Below are 20,851 nucleotides of genomic sequence, written 5' to 3'. Positions count from 1 at the left end.
TTTATCAAAATCATAAACCAAAAGAAACAGGCACATTTAGGAATCACTCTTCATTATGCTCTGCTTTCAATGCAGTAACAAAATACAGATGGATTTGTCCAGTTAGGAGCAGTGGAGAGATGATCTATAATATGTCTTCTTCCCAATTTTCAGTAAGGTCTCCCAGGGTAGAATTTTGATAGCTGAATTTTGTTTTGTTACAAATTGATGTATTCAATAAGAATCCTCCTTTCGACACCCCATGGTAACACTGGAGACATTTAACATTAAACTTTAATGGTGAGGAAAATTTCCTAACTTCCTTGAAATTATTAGTTTGCTGAACTTGGTGCCAATGAAATGTTGTATGAAAACCACGAAACATTAAGCTCAATATGGTCTGGCTGACTAAACTACAAACCAACTATTTATGAGTGTATCCAACATACACGCTTACTTTCCAACTATTCCTGACGATGAAAAATCAATCCTACTATTAAAATCAAAGAACCCACACATTATAAAAGAAGTGGGTAAATTCGTCTTCCACTGCCTAAAGAGAAGAAGTCCAACCCAACAAAACCAGTATAATGTACACTAGCATAGCATATAGTCATAGAATGTAGTTCCTAGCGCCCCCACACACCGTGTGACTATAGACTGTAGCGCAAGTAGGGAAAGAGCCAAAGAAACAATTACCCTGGTCCCCTGGGAGCAACAAAGCTTGAGCAGAGCTTCAGCTTTTAATAGAGTCTCATGGGGAAATGTTGAGTGCATATTAAATCTCCTGAATATAATTACCTTGTTTGCTGTGGCTTCATTGATTGCCCAGCCTTCACTGCCTTTTGTCAGTACCTGAGCCTTGACAAAACAATTCTCACGCACGGTTTCTATTGTCTCAACACCGTTCAGCCTTGCCAGAGTTCTAGGAATCAAGGCTTGCATGAACTAGGTAGGATTGGTATGTAGGTGATGAGGGCCACATATATTATTGATGCTGCCACGCCGGTGCGTGACGCTATTTTTAGAAGTGATCAATATTAATAAACCACTGACATCTGGGCAATGAGAACCATTCCCGAATACCGAGAAAAGTTCATTTGCATGATGTGCAGTTGTGTCTAACCATCTGAAGACTCAGATATTCCACCCCTCTCTGTTACTGGGAGATAACGCTCTGACAATTATTCATACCACGATGTTTAACAAGGAGGTGGCGCCATTCTTCCCTCCCAGTAATGATTCACGTGCACCAATGACAGGCCAGGATTTGCATAATTTTTTCCCCGCTGCACTTGGCGCTGCCGGGATATGAGGTAATGGGTAGACCACGGGTGATTTGACTGAGCATTTGCCGTGCCGACTGGAGGGGAGCGGACGCAGAAAACGAGCTCCCGACGTTACTCGCAAAGTTCTGAGGAGGGAACGGTAGGATTCGGGTGCACTGTGAGTACGGTCTACCTCAGGAGATTTTGAGTTGCAGAGAAAGGCTGTTTGGTATGGGGTATGTGCCGTAGAGAGAATTTTGATCCTACCAGGCCATACCAGGTTTTTGCTTAGAAGATGCCGGAAGGGTAACTGCTCCCGGACCATGAATCGATGCAAGTGCTGCTTCATTCAGACATTCAACGAACAGTGCTTTGATGGATTTTGTTGAGCGGTCTCTCGAGGCACCCCAAAGCCGTGCAATGAATTTTGTTGCCTGAGCTGTTTGCTAATAGTAACCAGCAGAACTTTTCTGGAAAAAAAACAGAGGCTTCCGACAGAGTCAAATAGGAGTCATATTTTCCTGCCCCATCCATCCAACAGTTAGAAGCTATAGGGCGAGGAAAGGTTGTAAGCTCAGGAATTGTGAAAGGCAAGATGAAAAATGTGACTGCTTCACTGATTGCAGACAGACACTTGCAGTGGAATCATCTCATTGGAGACACATCGTTTATGCCCTGAGCTATGGACACAAACGCTGCCAGTTTTGTCCGTGTCTTTTGAGACAAAAAGTGCAGAACAATGACGGCCCAACCCAACGACAGTGCCCTGGTGCCGTTTCCCGACGGAGAGTGGAACATGACGGCTGGGGCATACAACTGTCAGACAGCAGGGAATTTCACGGATTACTTCACGAACTGTGTGGAGGAGGCACCAGGTGCTCTCCTGGTGGTGGACCTGATCGAAGGAGTGCTGATGCTGATCGTCACCATACTGATCATCATCGGCAACGTTATCGTCATCGTGGTGTACCAGTACGAGCCCTCCCTGCGCAACACCATGAGTATCTTCATCCAGACGTTGGCCATCTCAGACCTCGCTGTCGGCTTCACCTGCATCTTCCCTGTGATGGTCACCTTCCACCAGCTCGGCCCGTACAGCTCCACTTCCTGCCTTGTCTACAGCTACTTTGTGTCCATGCTGACCAGCGTGTCCATCGCCAACCTGGCAGCCATCAGTATTGACCGGTACATTGCCATCATCAAGCCCCTCAACTACCAGGCCATCATGTCCATGCGCAACACTCGCATCTGCATCATCTTCGCATGGGTCTTCTCCATCTGCATCTGCTTTCCCATCCTGATCGGCTGGGGTACCAGCACTTACGACATGGAGGCCTTCCAGTGCGAGGTCCAGTCATGGGCCACCGACATATACTTCACCATATTCATCATCTGCATCTTGTACCTGCCTGCCTCGGTCATCATGTGCTTCACGTACTACCACATCTTCAAGATCTGCCGACACCACTCCAAGGAGATCGGGAAGGTCCGGGAGCTCGAGACGCGCTTCCAGAGCGAGAGCGACCACTACCCGACCTCGTACACGACCAAGGCCAAGCACCAGACCAACTCCCGTGGCGAGTCCATGTACCGGAAAGGGTCCAGTCGCGAGTCGCAGGAAACCCCAAACTGCGAGTCCCAGTCTCGCAGCCACCACGAGCGCAGAGCCGCAATGATGCTGTTCACGGTCATCACTGCTTTCTACGTCTCGTGGTTGCCATACACGATCGTGCGTGTCGTGCAGTCGGGAATGGGGATGAAACTCAACCCCATCGTCCGGTTCGGCTTGTCGTGGCTCGGGATCAGCAACAGCTTCTTCAACTGCATCATCTACAGCATATCGAACAGTGCCTTTCGACAAGGTTTGAAGAATCTCGTGATCAGCGCGTGTAATAAGTGCACTCGACGCGGAAATGACCCGTTCAACCTCACAGCAGTGCCAAAAGTGTAGGATGGGAGAAGCTCTACCAGAAGGTATTCTGCAGCATTTGTACTTTGACCACTATTACGATGCACCTATCATTGTACTTTCCAACAAGCCAGCTTTTTATCCTGCTTAGTATTTCATTCTTAAATGTTACCAGTGGATTTTTTTTACCTTTGTTATTCTATGAATGCCACAGTGCACTCAGTTAGGGACTCAAAGCTTGATAGCCACTCTACAAATCTTCGGTTGAACTGTTGAGAGGCCTGTGATTATGTTAGATGTTGCGAGTAAATGGCCCTTGTTTGACTCAGATTCATACAACTAAAAGACAAATTTACAGGAGTCTCTCACAGGAAAATTTTGTCGGAAAGCAAAATTTTTATGTCCAAGCAATTATGCCGTTCTGATATTCAACAAGCCTCAGTTCATCATTATGTCATTTCTACCAAACATAGTTCTGACGCCTTTTCCTTGGCACACCTTCAGAGTGATGCTGCTGCATTGTATGGATCTACATTATGTATATTAGCTGGTGCACCCTGTATTTCCTTGAATGGCAACCCTTTGCTATCTACTTGACAAAAGAAAGATGTGCAGAATGTTGTTATGTAAATACATGTACATGCACGTCAAAGTCAAGAGATCAGGCTTGTTCAGGCTTGACGGGAAATGCAGAGGTTGTTGCAGATGTCATTGATGGGTGCATGTAGTCACAAAGGGCTGACAAATTGCTGTAGAGAGTGTCAGAGATTTATAACGTGTACAAAAGGCTGTACAGTGCATATAGACCCGTAATACATATCCTAAATCAATGTGAAAATGTGTAAAAATCACAGTTTTGTGCAATAAAGATAAGAGAGACCGTTATGTATTTGTAATAAAGAGTCGTGTAAAGTATATTATGTGATAGGAATCCATTTGCAGAATGGTTCAGACTGAATGTCTCCAGAATACAGAATGAATCTGTTAAACTTTGATGTAACCAGAGTTTTACAAATATCTGCCTTTCAAGATGTGTCTGTTGTGAAAAATTTATGGCTCAATTTCAAACACAGATCTTGCTTAAAGCAGGATTAAACTGTACTCAAATGGAATACAATAATAATATTCTGTGCTTTATTTGTTTGTCTTGGTATACAATGTAGTTAGCTGTATTGATGCAAGTTAAAGTATAGTATGTTACAATGTTAGTGCCTGCTTTATATTTCATGAAGAGAAGTGAATATATCAATGTTGGAAGAAAAGGATTTTAACAAGACAATGGAATATTAAATGTATTTAATGATTATTATAGACGTTTGCTGTTAATTATCATTGTGGTCTGTTGAAGAAAGTGATTTCTGTGATAGTTGTATTGTAATGTATATCAAGCCTTGAGCAGTGTAGTAAGTGTGTAACAGTGGGCTAGTTTTGTGTCTGTTTCACTTCTATTTGATGTCATGTTAAGAGCCATGTCTCAAACATGTCATCAGGGAAACATCACGAATACCAGCAGGAAAAGCCTGGATTTTTCATACGTAAAAAACTGACAGGTGTATTGGATTTTTCCAACTACAGTTATAGGTTGGTTGATTATCAAATTGATAGATTACAATGTGACAATTAGTTAGGATAATCAGAATAGTCATCATTTAAATGCAGAATCTAAAATATGTTTTTTTCTATCCCACATATATAGAGAGTTTCGAAACTTCTTCCCAAAGTACAGCTCATTAACTTGAAACTTCAAATAATGTTATCCTTTGTCCATTGTGATAGCTGACAGCCTTTGGAACCAAAAGTACATTTGTAAATTACCAGAAAGCTTTTTTGACTCCTATGGAGTCAAGATGACCATCTATTTACAAATGGTTTATTTCTTTCTTATCAAAAGCTGATCTTGGATTTTCGTCAAGGGCAGGGCCCTAATGAGCTGAACTGTACGTTAGATCAGTCATGGAGTCTTTGGAATAATGTGATTCTACTGTATCATTGATGTTGTTATTACATAATTGATTTAGAGCATAACCAGTGAGTAATGCTGTGAAAGGAACTAACTGTGTTTACTGACTTAATATTGTCCAGTATCTGATGTTTTTATTGTTGCAGTATCAATATTGTTCTGAAGTGTGATGAAGTGCAATATCTGTGGAATTGAAATCAAATTTAAAGAAGCAGAAAGAGAAGTACAATCAACTGAAGTGAAAAATATATCTCTGTTAATTTATAGCCAACATGTTAAATATACAGAATATATTATCCTTTGAATGTTCGAAGAGAATTTGTGACTTAGTTTACTGGTCAGTTGCAAATGATGTTAAGATTTTGTCTGAAAAAAAAGAAAAATACACCATATCATTGAATGTTTTCACAATATTGCTTGAGTTGCCTTTTCTGGGTCTTCAGTTGTCAGATCTGTCCGGTCTATTTGACAGAACCTCCGCTCCTTGAGGGGAGGCTGGTATAGATTTCCTATATAACCTGGATTAGGGCCACTGGCGTGCGGCTATGAAAATCAAATCATAGTTTATTTGCTGCAACTGCAGCAGACTTTTGATGTAACAGCCAAGGGATGAATTCTAAATCTACAATTAATAGTTTGTGCTTAGATTTGGGGAGGAGAGTAGCAGGTCCCATGAGAATTTCATTATGATTGCAAAAATGTGATTAGAGAAGACTGCAATGACTTTTCATGACCTTCAGGGACTGTGATGTCAGAATAACACATTCAGTTAATGCAAGAGAAGCATTTTGTTTGAAACACTGGGCTCCCCAAAACATGACCTTCCTTAACTCAGGTCTGTTTTGATGGACCTCACTACAGTGCATCACATCCATACTCATCCATTAGCTTTTTCCCAGGCTTAACTTCAAAACAGCATACTAACACTGTCTAAGTGTGGTAATGCTACATTGTAGTTCACCATTATCTACCGCGTAACCTATTTCCTTTGTTTTTAAAGTCATGGTGTTTAGGAGATCAAGTCGACGAACGATGGTATCAAATTTCAGTATTTTCAAAATGTTACAGCTTAAAACCCGTTCCCGTTGACTATATACATGTATCCCCAAATGCGCTGTCTTCGATAAAAATGGATATAGGTTACCCCACAGATAAACTTAAACCGGCATTAACTACATTTTGAGACAACTGATCCAAATCCTAAAATCCTAAGTTGCCCTTGTAGACATCCCCTGATGATCCCCTCTGATCCTGATTAAGAATAGATTATTTTTACCTTATTATTTGTTTGGTTGACAGGCAGCCATGTCTCTTCCAAGTTAGAAAAGACTTTATAACTCAGGACCAAGCTTTCCGCATGTAGGAACTTGGGTGGGAGGGGGGCGACATGTGGAACTCGGGATTTTTTAAGCGTAGAATCTTGTCTAACTTACCAAAATAACATAAAATACGCGGCAAGGCACAGCTTTTTAAAAAAGATTTCTTGTTTTATACATGAATACAACATTTGGTTGGTTCACTGAATGTGGGCCTGTCCTTGAACAAGGGACCAGCTGCTTAATGTTCCCCTTAAAGGATTAATGTTACTTCTCGTGCCAGTGTCTGGATTTTTTCTAAATCATAAAAACGCAATTTGGTTTGGAATTCACGCCCATAAGCTTGTTGAGTTTAAACAGTGCAATCACTACACACAATAAGCACTCCACTTACAATGTAGAAAGAAGTATGGCATTGCCTAGCAGTTCTCAGCATACCTGGTGTATATTAGAATACCTGCACAGTGGGAAGGGTTTTATCACAGTTTAGACATTGACATTGAGTCTCTGCACGGTTGTTATGGTCACATTAGTTTGAATTTGTCATCATATTCAGAACATGAGACGTTGGCTGTCACAGATTTTGAGAAAATTAGTTATTGATTGGAGAAGGGAAATGAAACCAGTAGGAGCCTGACTGTCTGACTCTGAGCGCTGATTTGCACGCTAACGTTAAATGTAGTTGGACGGGAGTTAGCCATTGGGATGGCTGTTGGAAGAGAGTTGGCCATTCATCCTGTACATAAAAAGTAAATGGCCACCTCAGCGCCACTCGCCATCATACTGTATTGTAAAATGTTATTCAGTTCAGCACAGCCGCTAATGATGAGGTGGTGGTCACAGCATACATGAAGATCTTTATTGTGTGACATTGTAACAGGTACTATGTTAAAGAACCCAGCAAGCTTCTACACAAGAGAGCATCTGGTCTCTCTAGTGTGTCTCCTTACATGACCAAAAAGTACACACCCCAATTACAAACATACAATCAGATGAATCAGTGGGTCTGAAACATAAAATAGAAAACTCACATGTAATATGACCAATTAGAAAAGTGCATACTTTAATGATACCTCAAACCACTCATTTATATTACACCTCTCGTGCGTTACATATTGACTCTGCCCACACAACTGTTGTGTTAAACTATAAGGCAGTTTCCTGGCCGTGCTTTATGTATTCTCCTCAGTGTCAAAGCCTATGAAAAATCACAACACAGATCTGCCATAGCACGAGGCAGCAGAGATGTACTAAATGCTCCGCACAACTTAGTCAATGTAGGTCACCCCTCCCCATCGCGTGACTGCGGGACGATTGACATTCGAGCTGGAACGACCTGCCACCTTAATCAGACATATTTAATTAATGGGACAACCATGGTAACGGGTATCGATTCTGGGCAACATTTCTATCACAATACATTATATCACAACCCTACCATTGCTCTCTTTAACACCAGGATCACTGCATCCTTAATTCCTCACAGAAATCAATAAAAGGCATCACAGATTATAATGAGATATGTCTGTTTTTTGAAATATGGATTGCTTGGTTCTGTTTGAGGACAAGGTATATGTCTTGTCAGGCAGAACAACAATGAAGATGTTTTGGAGAGGTACTTAAAATAATAGAAATGTTGTCCTAATTGTTCTTGTGATGCTGATCATGACCTCATCCTCAGACATTGCAAATGTAATATTATTTTCCAAACAGGGTAGAGTCGATCCAAGTCACCGCGAGGACTGCCATTGTCATCATTTACAAATGTTTTCAATTGTTTTGAATTATATGGAGATTTTATACTTAGGAAATATTTTGAATGCTTTTAGAACGTTCTAAATATTTTCCCTGGTGTGCAGAACCTTTGAAATATTCACGATGTGGACCAGAATACTTCTAACCGTTTGTAAATAATGGTAACAGCATTTTGCCATTATGTACCAATTTCTACCATTTTTTTTGTAATATTGGGTCAGTGGGCTAGGAAGAAAGCAATTCACACATCCTTGCAAAGTTAGGTGTCATGTCAATGGCCTACCACAAAGGACCCACCAGTGCCCATCAGTGAAATCTAAAAATATACCAGGCAGACAAAAGGGGCTAACTTTTATGGGGCAATAAATCAATTCTACCATTTGGCAAGGTTTACCATTATTTGTAAATATTTCTAAAAATGAAAGCAGATGTTTGAAAATTATTGTAATTAAAGAGATTTTTGTGTGATCTCTTTCAAAATGTTTCAAAGTATTCAAAGGAATTCAAATAGGTTCAAAATTCCATATTAATTTTTTTGAAAAAATTATAACTGTTGGGGCTTAGATATTCTTTTATTCAAAATAATTCCAACTTATTACAATTATTGTCTAAAAACCCTCGTGGTATCTTGGATAGGACTCTATATCATTTGTTGTTTTGAAGGTAAAATATGTTTATTTTTATTTTATTCGCATTCGTTTTTCGAGCATTGGACAAGAAGCTCACAATGAGCTTATGGAGGTCTTCTGCTCTGTATTACATACAATGACAATCAAAAGTAACAAAATTGAGATTATAACGAAACGTATAACTTAAGATGACATGAACATAAACGTCATTTTGCAACATAAGAATAACATATTACTAACAACAAAAACGGGCTAAAGCGCATACAAGGCTGGCATTACCAATCAATTTCAAATCTTGTTAAAAGGTAAAATATATTATTCCATATTGTTAATTTTGGTTGAAAATGAAATCTGTCATTTTATGTATACAAAAGTATGTTAACGTTTTTGTCAATTCCATGTCATGAAGTTCAGACTTTTTGACGGAAAAGATTATATTTTTGTCCATTGCAAAATACGAATTTCCATTTCATTAAATGTAACAAACTGCTTTTAGTTGTTATAAACAAGATTCCGTCAAAGGAAGGCATGATAAACACTAGGGAGAACTCTTCCTTGTGATGTATATTGAAACTGAGATGTACTGTCAACATTAATCTATACTTGTAGCTTAGTTGGGACCACCATTATTGCCTAAAGGTTGAACATAAAGTTCGCAGCCTAAATATGTCTCTCAACATTGTCATAAAAGAGGGCATATTTTACATGATATCATGGTCTATGTATTACTTGACAGCATTTATGACTTTCAAAAGTTAATATGTTTATTCAAAGCTACTCATAACTGAAGGGTTGTTGATCTGACTTCAAAGATACTAAACAGGACAGTAACTCAGAGTCTTAAGAATATGGACCAACTTCAACATGGAACCACCTAGCCTGGAGTCAAGCCTTGTTAGCTTTGGTTTGCTCACAATTAGGTAGTGACCATTGGGAGAAGGCCAAAGCTAACAAGGTTGGACTGCAGGCTACATGTACATGTAGGTACCACCAACATCATGGATATGTACATGTATATTGTCTGCATCTGCAGGACACAGAAACTACAGGAAACAAAGTTGTGTATATTTTGCCAAGACCAACCTTGATTGAAAAAAAAAATCTAGGAGAATCAATGAGAGGAGAATAACCAGAATAAAAACTTCATAACTAGTAGCATTTTGGTGCTTTGCTTGAAAGGGGCCACAACCAAGAAAATCATGAATAAATCGCTGATTCAATTCCAGTCAATTGCACAGACGTAGCCTTGCAGGCTCCATTGCCTATCTGGCTCCTGCTCTCTACTTCAGCCTAGTTGGCAGTCTGACCACTGTGTGGAGGATTACAGGCAAACTGGGTCACTGGCATGACAAAGTGCTTTTTAAATGGAGATGAATGAGGAGCCATGAGAGAGGTAATCTAACCTGTCCAGCTAGGATGCTGCTTGTTGTCCTGCACCATGACATTACATGTAATTCCCAGAACTCTGTCATTCCCCATTTCCTAGATTGATTTTGGTACAGCTGTGTTTATCCAACTATTATCCTGTAAAAACGCAATCTGGGTATACTTTAACAATTTTGGTTAGGGATAAATTGGGAAAGTGTTCCCCAAAGGCCCACTGAAAATGCATCGTAATCCCATTCCAAACAAAAGTATCTCAACAACTTGATTAGAACATGTTCTTGAGTTCTCTTGCCAGATTCATGATACTGTTTAGCCACAGCCGACGCTGTAGGGCTGATATCGATTAGGATTTTACCATGGTCAATATTGACCAAAGGAGGCCATGTATATAAAGTCAAAAATAAGATAAATGTATCTCTGTATGTGGGAACTCAAAGTATGTAGAAACTGTCTTGTCAATATGAGGGAAGGATCATTCATCCCTGCTTGAGCAAAACACATCCAGTTCTACCTACCAACTGTATTTTGTACCAAACGTAGTCCCTTGACCTCCAGGTCATTAGGGGGACAAGCTTTCTGAAAACCTAAGAGTAGTATGATTGTAACAAGATTGGCAGATGCTTTACATGAGATCAGTGAACATTTTTAGGGAAATGCCTGACCATGGCATAAGATTTAGAATTACAGTCTTGTGAAAAGCTGTATCAATTTCTGTTTGTTTATTTTACATCTTGTTTGATTAATATACAAAACTGAGCAACAACAGGCAGGACCAAATGTTTTACTTTCCAGTCCAGAAGCAGCATTGGTAACCCTGGACTCAAGAATCAGTCATGCTAGAAATCAGTCTATTGTAGATGTATGCACCAAGGACAGATTTTATGTAACAGTGTTAGATTGACAATCCAGTGTCCTTCAGTTGCTCATTAGGCAATACTTTCAATTTTACATGTACGTGGATAAAAATAATATAGATAAAAAATTCATGATCCAAATTTAGCTTTCAATTTGGGCTGTTATGCAACTGGGTGGCATCTGCAATTTCTTTCAAGGCTATTGTGCTGATGTAACGGCAGTGAAAGTCTGATTGCACATCTCTAATGCAAGTGAGACATGTACATGTGAATGTGCCAGACCTGAAATCGTCCACCAGCCCTGTATAACTTCCCTTGGTATAACATGAAGTGGTATCTTTATTCATCATTGGACTACGATAGACAGCCAATTTCAACCCCTTTATAAATTCAAATACTGTCTATAACAATATGAATTAGGCTATATTTTAGATACGTGTACAGTGATTGGAAGGTCGTATGTCTGATGCCAAGTCTCACTGCATGGCATATAACATGTACTTCACCATTTCTGTACGCCAATTTTATTTTTTCATGATGGCTTTCGTGTCTGAGTATAGAGACTTCCTGTGCAGAAAGATAATTGAAGAATGAAAATGTGCAATTGACTCAATGTACATTCAGCCAGGAAGTTGGCCAATATGAAATTATGCTTCCTACCCACTGCCATCCAGTCCAATCATTTGTTGTTAGCATGACAATGACACTCATGTTGAAACATTGCTTTTCTTCTCAGTGATTAAGTTATTATCTAATTTTTCTGTTTCTTTATGTCTATATTGAATTGCAAAAGTTCTGCTGTTCATACTTCACAACTCATTTTGCCTCCATTTCATATTTCATACAAAGCAGTGTAAAGCTCGAATTGTGCTGGACCACTAGCCAATGTCAGTTTGAAACATGGCGACTGCAAATTGGTGGAAATCGTTGTTCTTACCTGATTCTCTACCGTTTTGCAGTCAGCAAAATGGACAGACAGCCCATCAACTGTATGGGCCTGTGGTGTGAATAGCCCCAATGGGACAGAGTTCCTCCAAAATACTCTGAAGAGATTACTGACATGTCTCCCAAGTAATTACAGGACAAGGTTCTCTTCATTAACAGAAGCCGATCACCATCTTAATTGGAAAAGTTTTGAAGGCATCAATAAGGGAAGAGGAGAAACAATTTGGCTGAGCACCAATTCATTAGGTGCAACTAATGTTTAGTACACAGGGGCAATCAAAAGCTATTTGACATGATTAGTTCTGTGGGGAGGATGGTGGAGTTGTAGTTAAACTTTTTCGTCACAGTTCTGTAGTCACTGTACATGCAGAAACTTTTGCTGTGGTTAAATGGTCGCGGTTTTCGTGGTGGCTGCTTCACCGCGAACTTAAAACCACCGCGAACATTTTCCCATGGCATTAAGAGAATACAGTGCATGATGCTCCCACAAACTTAAAAAACACAGCTTAAACTCCTTTTTCCCCCTAACGCGAAATTAAATCCCCACAAACTTAAATGCATTTACGGTAACTTTCCACCACAGCGAAGGGTATGAAACCAACTCTGTATATTCAGCACCAAGGACAACATCATGGCTGGGTATAGAATAGCTGGATGTTTATATATTTCTTAATATCTATGTAGCATATACTTTCAGAAGCTTTCTGATTCTACTTTCACCAAGCCTTTACCACATTTATAATCAAAGTCAGTGAATGTGACCTTCCAAATAGAAGGGCATTTGGTCAAAAGGTGACCTGCTGAAAACGAGTGGTGTTGACATGTGGTACCCGAAACGTGGACAGCTATTGGTATTGATAACATGGACAAGGAAAGCACTTAGCACATGGTACATGTACTTAAGCACTTAGCACTTAGAAGAAATTACCAGACACCTGCATGTTGGTTTAACACTAACTGGGGCATGTCTGATTGGTGTAAATGGCCAAAAAATACACAAGTCTTGGGTTACATGTGTATTGTAGAGGACCCCCTAGAGGAGTTTACTAGTAGTTCACCGAAACAATGGCATATGATAGCATTGACCATATAATGCCAGTTTTTTTTTGCAATAGTGTTGTCAACAGTAGCTAGAATATGAATACCAAGGTTGATACTAGTTGGAGGGACAAAGTAATTTTCTTAACGTTCTTATCAATTCCTTAAGTTGACCTTTGAAATGGATAGATGAGTTCTATTAAAATATGAAAGAAGCTTTAACAGAACACCTTGTCAGAAAAAAAGCTTAATCAAGTAACTTTTACGATAACAATGCATCTTACTTTTTCAAAAGAATGAAACTTCTTCCACACTCAAGTTCCAATCAGAACTTTTATCTCTGCCACTGTGGGAATCTTGTCATCCTGCACGGATAACCCTTCCAAAAGTACCAGTTTTGGCTTTTGCTGAGCCAAACCCTTTGGACCTTAGTGTCACTAATGGCCGAATAATGATGTAAATTGGCTTTCAAAGTGTCAAGGCTCCATATGGGGGTTGGGGAACTCTGGGAATGACATTTGCCCCTCTTCTGGGGTAATGTCCTCCATTAGATGTCCATATGGCATTCTGTGCCCAAGTGAGATTGTACAAATGTAACTTCACTCATGTACTAGGATGGTGGGATTACATAGAGACTTAACAGACACTTTAACACTTTAGGAGACATGTATCTCTGTGTGAAAATCACATATTATTAGTCAGGAGGCTTTATTCTTGACTTCGCTACTAGAAGTGTTTTGCATGGCTCACACAGTTGAAGGTACTTAGTCTAGTACTTCACATGATCATTCTACATTTGTAAGTGAGATTGAGTGGTGTAATTCGCAGCACTTTGTGCTCAAGCCCAAGAGGTCCTGAGTTTGAACCCTGCCATGTCACCAATCACCGATCTTGGGAAAGGCACTTTAGAAGACTTTCCTCACCTCACTCGGGTGAAAAATGAGTACCTAGCTTCGGCTAGGGCCGTCCCTTGGATAGGACATTAAATGGAGGTTCTGTGATTGTGGAGAACCACACCTCAAGCAGGTAAAAGAACCCGCCACACTTATTGAAAAGAGTAGGGGACCTTCCTGGTGTAAGTGGATCAATCTTACAGTCGGTTCATAGGCTACAAAAAATCTTCAGCAAGTTGAACTTGGTAGCCTCAAACGAAAGGAGAAAAAGAATTAGAAGACCAGCAGACCACCAAGGCACAATTGTGCTCTAAAGCGTGGGCTACAGAAATAAATTGGAGCTCAAGGAATAAAGTATCAAGAGCTCAAGGGATAAAGTATCACCAGTGAAAACAAGCAGGCCTCCAGGATGAAGGCTGATTCTTCCCCCCTACTGATGCAATTATTCCCTCAAAGTTCTCAAACTTTAACTTTTCCATTTTTGGAAAACCTGCAGTGGTCTGTTGTCGGTTAATTGCCTAGTTTCCTCTCTGACTTTATCCTTTGAGGTCTTCACTAGTCAAAATCTAACCTTCTCTTTTTTGTGGCCAAATCTCTTTTACCAGGAGGGTTGCTATTATGGAGTAGGTGCGCTTGTCAATATCAGGTGACCAGACAATCAGAGATATTCTAAGGAAAGTATGCATTAAATTTAAATTCTTTGATCAATACAGCATGAGTTGCACACTTGAACTGCAGTTTGAATTCTTATAATGTATGATTTGGTTCATCGCCCATGCTACCAACAACATTGGGTGATCATCTACTTTTTTCCATCAATTGTAATACACTTTGTGCAAAACTAGCTCATTCTTAGGATAGTCTGTTTCTTAGTGTATTCTCTTTAAAAGTCCTATTCTCACTTGCCACACTCAGTGCACTTCTCCGGGGCCATTAGATGTTAGGAAAAGCCCTTCAGCAATCTCTTTGCTTCAACGTCTGTTGCAATTAGGACAATGTTGGGCTAATGCATCACTTAAGTACTGTGTGGACTGCCTTTTAGTTGCCCACTTCTATAGATCAAAGCTGTGAATGAGCAAGAAAAAATGCAAGAGAAACACGTGCATATGTCAACATATGGCACATGAGGCGCTCGATAAGGCATGTGCGTTTTTATGATATCTTGTATGACGATTGTAAGTATTTGTAATTGTGAGATGTTGTTATGTGCTGTGTATGTTATGCCCAGTGTCCAACTTTTCCGTGTAATTTTCTTACTCCTGGAAGAGTAGCTGTCACAGTTATAATCTGTCAATATCTAAAGAAGTTAGTAAAACAAAAAACAATAAGAGAGTAATTATATAGCGTTGTCACAGAGAGAAATAAAAGGATAAAATTAATATATTTGAAAGCATTTCCATAGAGGGCAATTAGATAGCTGTACAAAGGAATGGAAGACAAGCTCAAAGGATTAGTAAATTGCTTGCAGTATGAATATTTGCCAGGATGATTGAGATCTAATTCTCAGTTGTGAGTTATTGACAGGTAGGATAACTGTTTAATCTAATCTTTATTCGCGGGGTCACTTATATCCGTTGCTTTCTGAAATGGGTATTTAGGAATATAAAGTTGACAGATGGCAATATTTTGAACATATTACAATTGAAACCACTGTCCGTCTAGTTGGTATCCCTTAATACTGTGTTGGTAAACACAACAAATATAGGTTACCCTGTGGATAAAGGTGAACTAGCGTTACATGTAGAACTTGCCAAATTGTTTTCTGACATTCAACCACCACGCACTTGCTCCTTGGGACCTGAAGTCAAGAGCTAACAATAAATCATGTCATTCTTTAGAAATCTTTTCATAACTTTTTGAGTCATCCACCAAAAAACCTGCCAAGCAAAATAATCCTGGTGAAACCATTGAACCTTGGCATATTCATTGAAGCCATCGCATGTATTCTAGAATCAGATGGAAGTACTCATTACAGCACTATAGATGCACACTACAATTTGGACATAAATCCCCTTACTGCAGTAAGGTGAACATCGCATACAAGTTTCCTTTTAGCACTTAGAACTTTCAGGGACATGTTTTTCTTTCTTCTTCAATTTCTTGCTGTCCACATGCCAAAGTGTTCCACGAAGCATTTGTACTTTGGATAAGAGCACATTAAGAGCACTTAGGAAAACGTGAAAATGGCCACTCGTGCCATGTTAATGTAAAATGTCAGCTTACTTCTATATTTTGAAGATTTAGTGAGAAAGGGGCAGAACAAGGGCACCTTGAGTAGACCAGGTGTGGGGAAGAGACATTGGCACAGGGCCTCTTGCACATAGAAATGCACATAACACGTGCAGCTAGGAAGGTCATGTGGAATTGCATGTTATTTTCTACTTTGAACAGCCTTAGTGCAAGTTTTGGATTACCAGAAGATCTCTTAGTTCATTTTAGTATGAGTTTGCACACGGAATGTTGATTTTGAATAGCTGTCAGCAGGCACGAACTTTGCACATATTATCATGATATCATGTCTCAGTTCGTAAATGTTTAGTGCTTCCATCTGTCAGCAGGGGGTTTTCAATTAGCTGCCTCTACTGTCACATGCGTCCCGGTTATTGCCTGAAATTGGCGTGCTGGCTAAGTAACGAAGCTACCCAAACAGTCACAAATGTCATAAATTTCTGTTCTGAATTGGCTGCAACAAGAGTATGCCATTATAGAGAGCTGTGTGTCTGCACCACTAGCTGATGTTACATGTATTTACGGTATGCATATGTTGGCTCATAAAAATGTTCATCTGTCACCTTGAATCAAGGTTTAGAAGTTACATGTACCAGCACAAACAAGCTGTTTCTCAGTTACTCAAGAAAGCTGGTGCAGTTGAAGGTGTCATGTGAACATTTGGAGCTATATTTTATTTTCATTGGTGGTCAAGATGATGAGATGTAAAGATGAGAGGTGGATGTGATGTTGAAGACCATTTACCCCAAATGGCACCCTTAAAAAGCTTGATGCAATCCTTACTGACATATCTATGGTGTATACCGGTACCATGCCAATTTGAAAACTGAAACATTTTCTTCATCCTTGCGGTAAAAGTATCACCAGAGATTCTTTTTGACATAAGAATCAGCAGCAGCCAATTTTGAAGTTGAGAAATGTTTTGATATGTGTCACAAGAAGTTACCTCATCAGACCATATCTAATGGAAATTGATTTGAATTCTTCAGCAGCCATTAGATTAGTCGGACCTGTCAGTTGCTGCAATGTTGAGTGAGAAATCTGACCCAAATACTCCTGGAGAGATCTGAAGGTGATAAATGCTAACCACATATGTATTGAATGTTCCACAGACAATCAAGCGCGCCTGAATCAGGTTTACTCAATTTGTACTGAGTAGACCAAGATTATTACTTTACAGCAGTGCCAATTACACTAAGCTGTTGTAATTGGTTGATATTGTTTCTGAACCGCTTTCAATCAAAAGCCAAAATAACATGGCTTAACGCCCTTGCTGGCTTTGTAGTTTTGTGAGAAATCAGTCATGTCTTGAATACTAATGAAGACCTTTTTTTTACATGTGTTGCTGCATTGCCGCCTGTGCTGTCTCCTCTTCCTCATCTGCCAATCATTCTGGGACGTACCACTTGAAATTTACAGGTATGAAAATAAAACAGTTTTTCATATATTAAATCATTTTGAGCCTCTTGGACATACTGACTAGACATGGTTCGTGAACAATGCTTTTAAGGTAATTTGACAATCATGCTAAAGATCTCATGATGCCCCATGCTACCATCACCATGCCTGCTCAGAGTCAAAGTGTGATAAATAATCAGAGATGGCCTACCTTCATCAGTTGGTTATTGCACATACATCTTTACCCTTCTGTTTTAAAGGTCTTCAAAACGTGAACCTCCCAAATATGAACCTGCAGGCTTAGATTGTCTATGCGGGTGTTAGCTGTGACATGGTGGAGCCTGATTGTCTTGTGGTGATGATATTGGTGCTAGATTGTGTTGATGTCTCGCCCACTTTCTTGGCGCAGCTTTCTTGGAAGTCAGGATGAGGCCACCAAGGGGCCGTGGAACCATTATGGTTGCCGGAAGCGTATTGAAAAATCACTGCAGGCACGAGAAAGAAGTGTCAATGGCACGGAAAAGGCCAATCACCTGAAAGTCAGTCTTTGTGTTGGCTTATGGTTTATTCAGGTGTGTGAGGAAAGGGATTATTTTTATGGCATTTTTAGTTTTGATTTGTGTGGGACAGATCTGGAAATAGGGGCATATCATTTTTGATTAGCCTTTCAGTTACCCTGTGAATAAAGATGAACTAGTGTTACATGCATGATGTAGTGGTTTTGGATACCCCGATTCCTTCCAGACCTTACCAGGCAAAATAATGAGACAAACTTTGAAGTTGAGTCTTACTTGGAGGCCAAACACTTAACATTGATGTCCTGTGTCTTGCTGTTCCCAGATCAACTACTTGTAGCATGTGAACATTTCCTCTTAAGACAGTTAAAAGTTACCAGTGGGTTCCCCAGTTGTTTAGATGATTGATTGGTAAGAAGTGTTTCAACCAATGCAGACTTACATTCAGATTAATGCTTGGGGATATGCTAGTCCCTTCTGTGCATCACCTTAAAAGAGTCCAACTTGGAGGTTTTAAGTTCTTCATCATGACAAATGAGTTCAGCAACTTTTAGGAACACACAGCTTATGGAACCTGCTGTCAATTCCCTGTCCTATCAATTACTTGTAACATGTGAAGGATTTTTGTCAAAGCAAAAAATAGCCATGTATATATATAGATTTGCTGTCTGGTTAGATGATAAATTGTGTTCTAACTCTTTCATGTGTTCCGTAAATCTAGTGAATAAGCTGTTCCCTTTGGTTTTGTTAGCTTATACATTTATGCAAAAGATAATGATGAATGTGGTCTGCAACCATGTGACAAGATAAAGGTGAAGGCAAAAGAGAACCTGCAGCTACATGTACGACAACCAACCATGCCGGCATGCACCTTCAGGCACTGTGGAAAGACTTAACCAGTCCATAATAATTCTACCCAGCAACAAATGTGCCTGCAGCCAAAATGGGAAATCTTCATCATCTTTGCCATTGTAAAAAAAAGCCATGGGAAAGATTAAGAGCTTGGGTTGAATGATACGAGGACCTTTCCTTGCAGGGACGTCGTCTTGGAGAAAGTAGGAGCTCCCTGGCGCCATTTTAACGCCTTAATCTACCCCTGAAGGTGGTGCTTCATCATTGTAGAAATATTGATAGTTGTGATTTTTGTGATAGATGATTTTTATTTCCAGACCATTATTCCTAGTACCGGTGTCATATGTTTCTTTTCTCATGTCGTGAGTGCGGATTTACTGTGTGGGAGTAGCTCAACAGAAGGGTAAGGGTTAAACATTCAATCCGCATTTTTGCAAAAATGTTGCCTTTCTAGCTGTTAGAAAATCTACCCTTGAGCGTCAGCTGGGAGGGGAGGATTGAAGATATGGATTTTAGGGAAAGAATGTCTTTATTTTCACAGTCAATGGCTCAAGTCAGCAGTGCCTCTGGAAATCCCATAAATGCATGAAATGTCTGCACTTCAAATTCTCAACAGGTTACAGACATGTCCTCAGGCAGTTGAAAATGCAGTTGAGACTATTTGAAGAAGGTATGTCGGCAGCCAGATTGAAAGAAGTATTGACATTTCAGCCCATGTTGTTGCCGGTACTATAGACAAACATGCAGTGACAAATTATCCTTAGTAAAGATCCAAAGATTGCATTGCACCCTGAGGAGGAGACAAATACAGCTTTGCTATCAGGTTGTAAAACCCAATCTACCCAGCGAGTGTGCAGTAGCCTAACGTGACGACAATCCTGGATTAAACAAGTAGAAACTGTAAAGATTTTTTGTCAGCTTTAAGTCTTGGCAATCCCATTTCATGAGAAGAATCTGACAATGATGAATGGGGTTTTAGTTTATCTAACTCCGTCAAAATTTCCTCTGCATCATGGATGAAAGTACCCATAAATCCTCTGTATATGAATCAATGTACCGCCTATCCATAAAACCCATCTGTTGCCAAGCCCTAGTACCCTGAAGTGTCAATGAATATTATCTAACTTCTCCGAGTAGGAACTCCTTTGTACAAAAACTGTAGCAACTTGCAAATCCAGGATATAGTGGTGGGTTCACTCTGATATTTCAAGGTTTCTTGTGGAAACTTCTGGTGATCAAGTTTATAGCAGATCACTGTACGTCTGAGAGGCCTGAAAGAATGGCAATGCCTCAGAAAAGCCTTGTATCTGATGCTTGAATGGATGAATAAATATAAATGCCACAACATTTGTAGCTCATTCAGGATTTTATGGCTGAAACATGGTATCAAGGAAATAAATCTGTCTGGAAATAGCCCTGCAGGAGGATTGCATTTCACATCTTTGCCGATAGCTTTTTGTAAGGAGACTACATGGTTTGGGTGAGGGACAGATCAGAAAGGATAGCAGGAGGTCAAAGTCATCACCGTCATTGTTTCAGGGTTTGTGTTATGAAAGTAGATGTAGGAAATTTATACATGATATCCTAGCATTGAAGAAAGACAAGATGATTATAACACTTGCATATCTCTGGTGCTGTTTCCCTGTCCATGGTACTGAAACTGAAATTGGTGTTGCATTTGTTCATTGATCATCGGAAGTAGAATAATGTCAAGTAGTTGGTTTTATCCAGACAAAGTAAATATGAATTTTTCATTGTAGAAAACCTGATTTTTACATAAAAGTACATTTTTCACACCTACAATCAGACCTTTATTATATAGAAAATTTCCTGCTTTTGTTTGCATTGTGTTGTATCAGAAAAATAAGATGGTGTATTTAAAACTTCCTCATACAACTGTATAACATTGATTCTTATAAAACAAT

At 39.7% G+C, this 20,851-nt stretch overlaps 2 protein-coding genes across 3 annotated transcripts in view; both read left to right on the top strand.

The window, feature by feature from the left end:
- LOC118421314 (rab GTPase-activating protein 1-like) overlaps window positions 1-20,851 on the top strand; it is a 105,938-nt gene that overhangs the window by 43,689 nt on the left and 41,398 nt on the right. The window lies entirely within an intron of this gene.
- Window positions 621-5,190, top strand: LOC118421331 (probable G-protein coupled receptor 21). The gene has a single exon (XM_035828582.1). The coding sequence runs from the start codon at window positions 1,987-1,989 to the stop codon at window positions 3,196-3,198; it is 1,212 nt and encodes a 403-aa protein (XP_035684475.1). The 5' UTR covers window positions 621-1,986; the 3' UTR covers window positions 3,199-5,190.

The sequence above is a fragment of the Branchiostoma floridae genome, chromosome 8, assembly GCF_000003815.2.
Source record: "Branchiostoma floridae strain S238N-H82 chromosome 8, Bfl_VNyyK, whole genome shotgun sequence".
In the NCBI taxonomy this organism is placed as follows: domain Eukaryota; kingdom Metazoa; phylum Chordata; class Leptocardii; order Amphioxiformes; family Branchiostomatidae; genus Branchiostoma; species Branchiostoma floridae.
This window is presented reverse-complemented; position numbering and strand designations above follow the sequence as displayed.

Coding starts and splice junctions, on each gene's coding strand:
- LOC118421331 (XM_035828582.1), top strand. CDS start 1,987: ATGACGGCCCAACCCAACGACAGTGCCCTGGTGCCGTTTCCCGACGGA.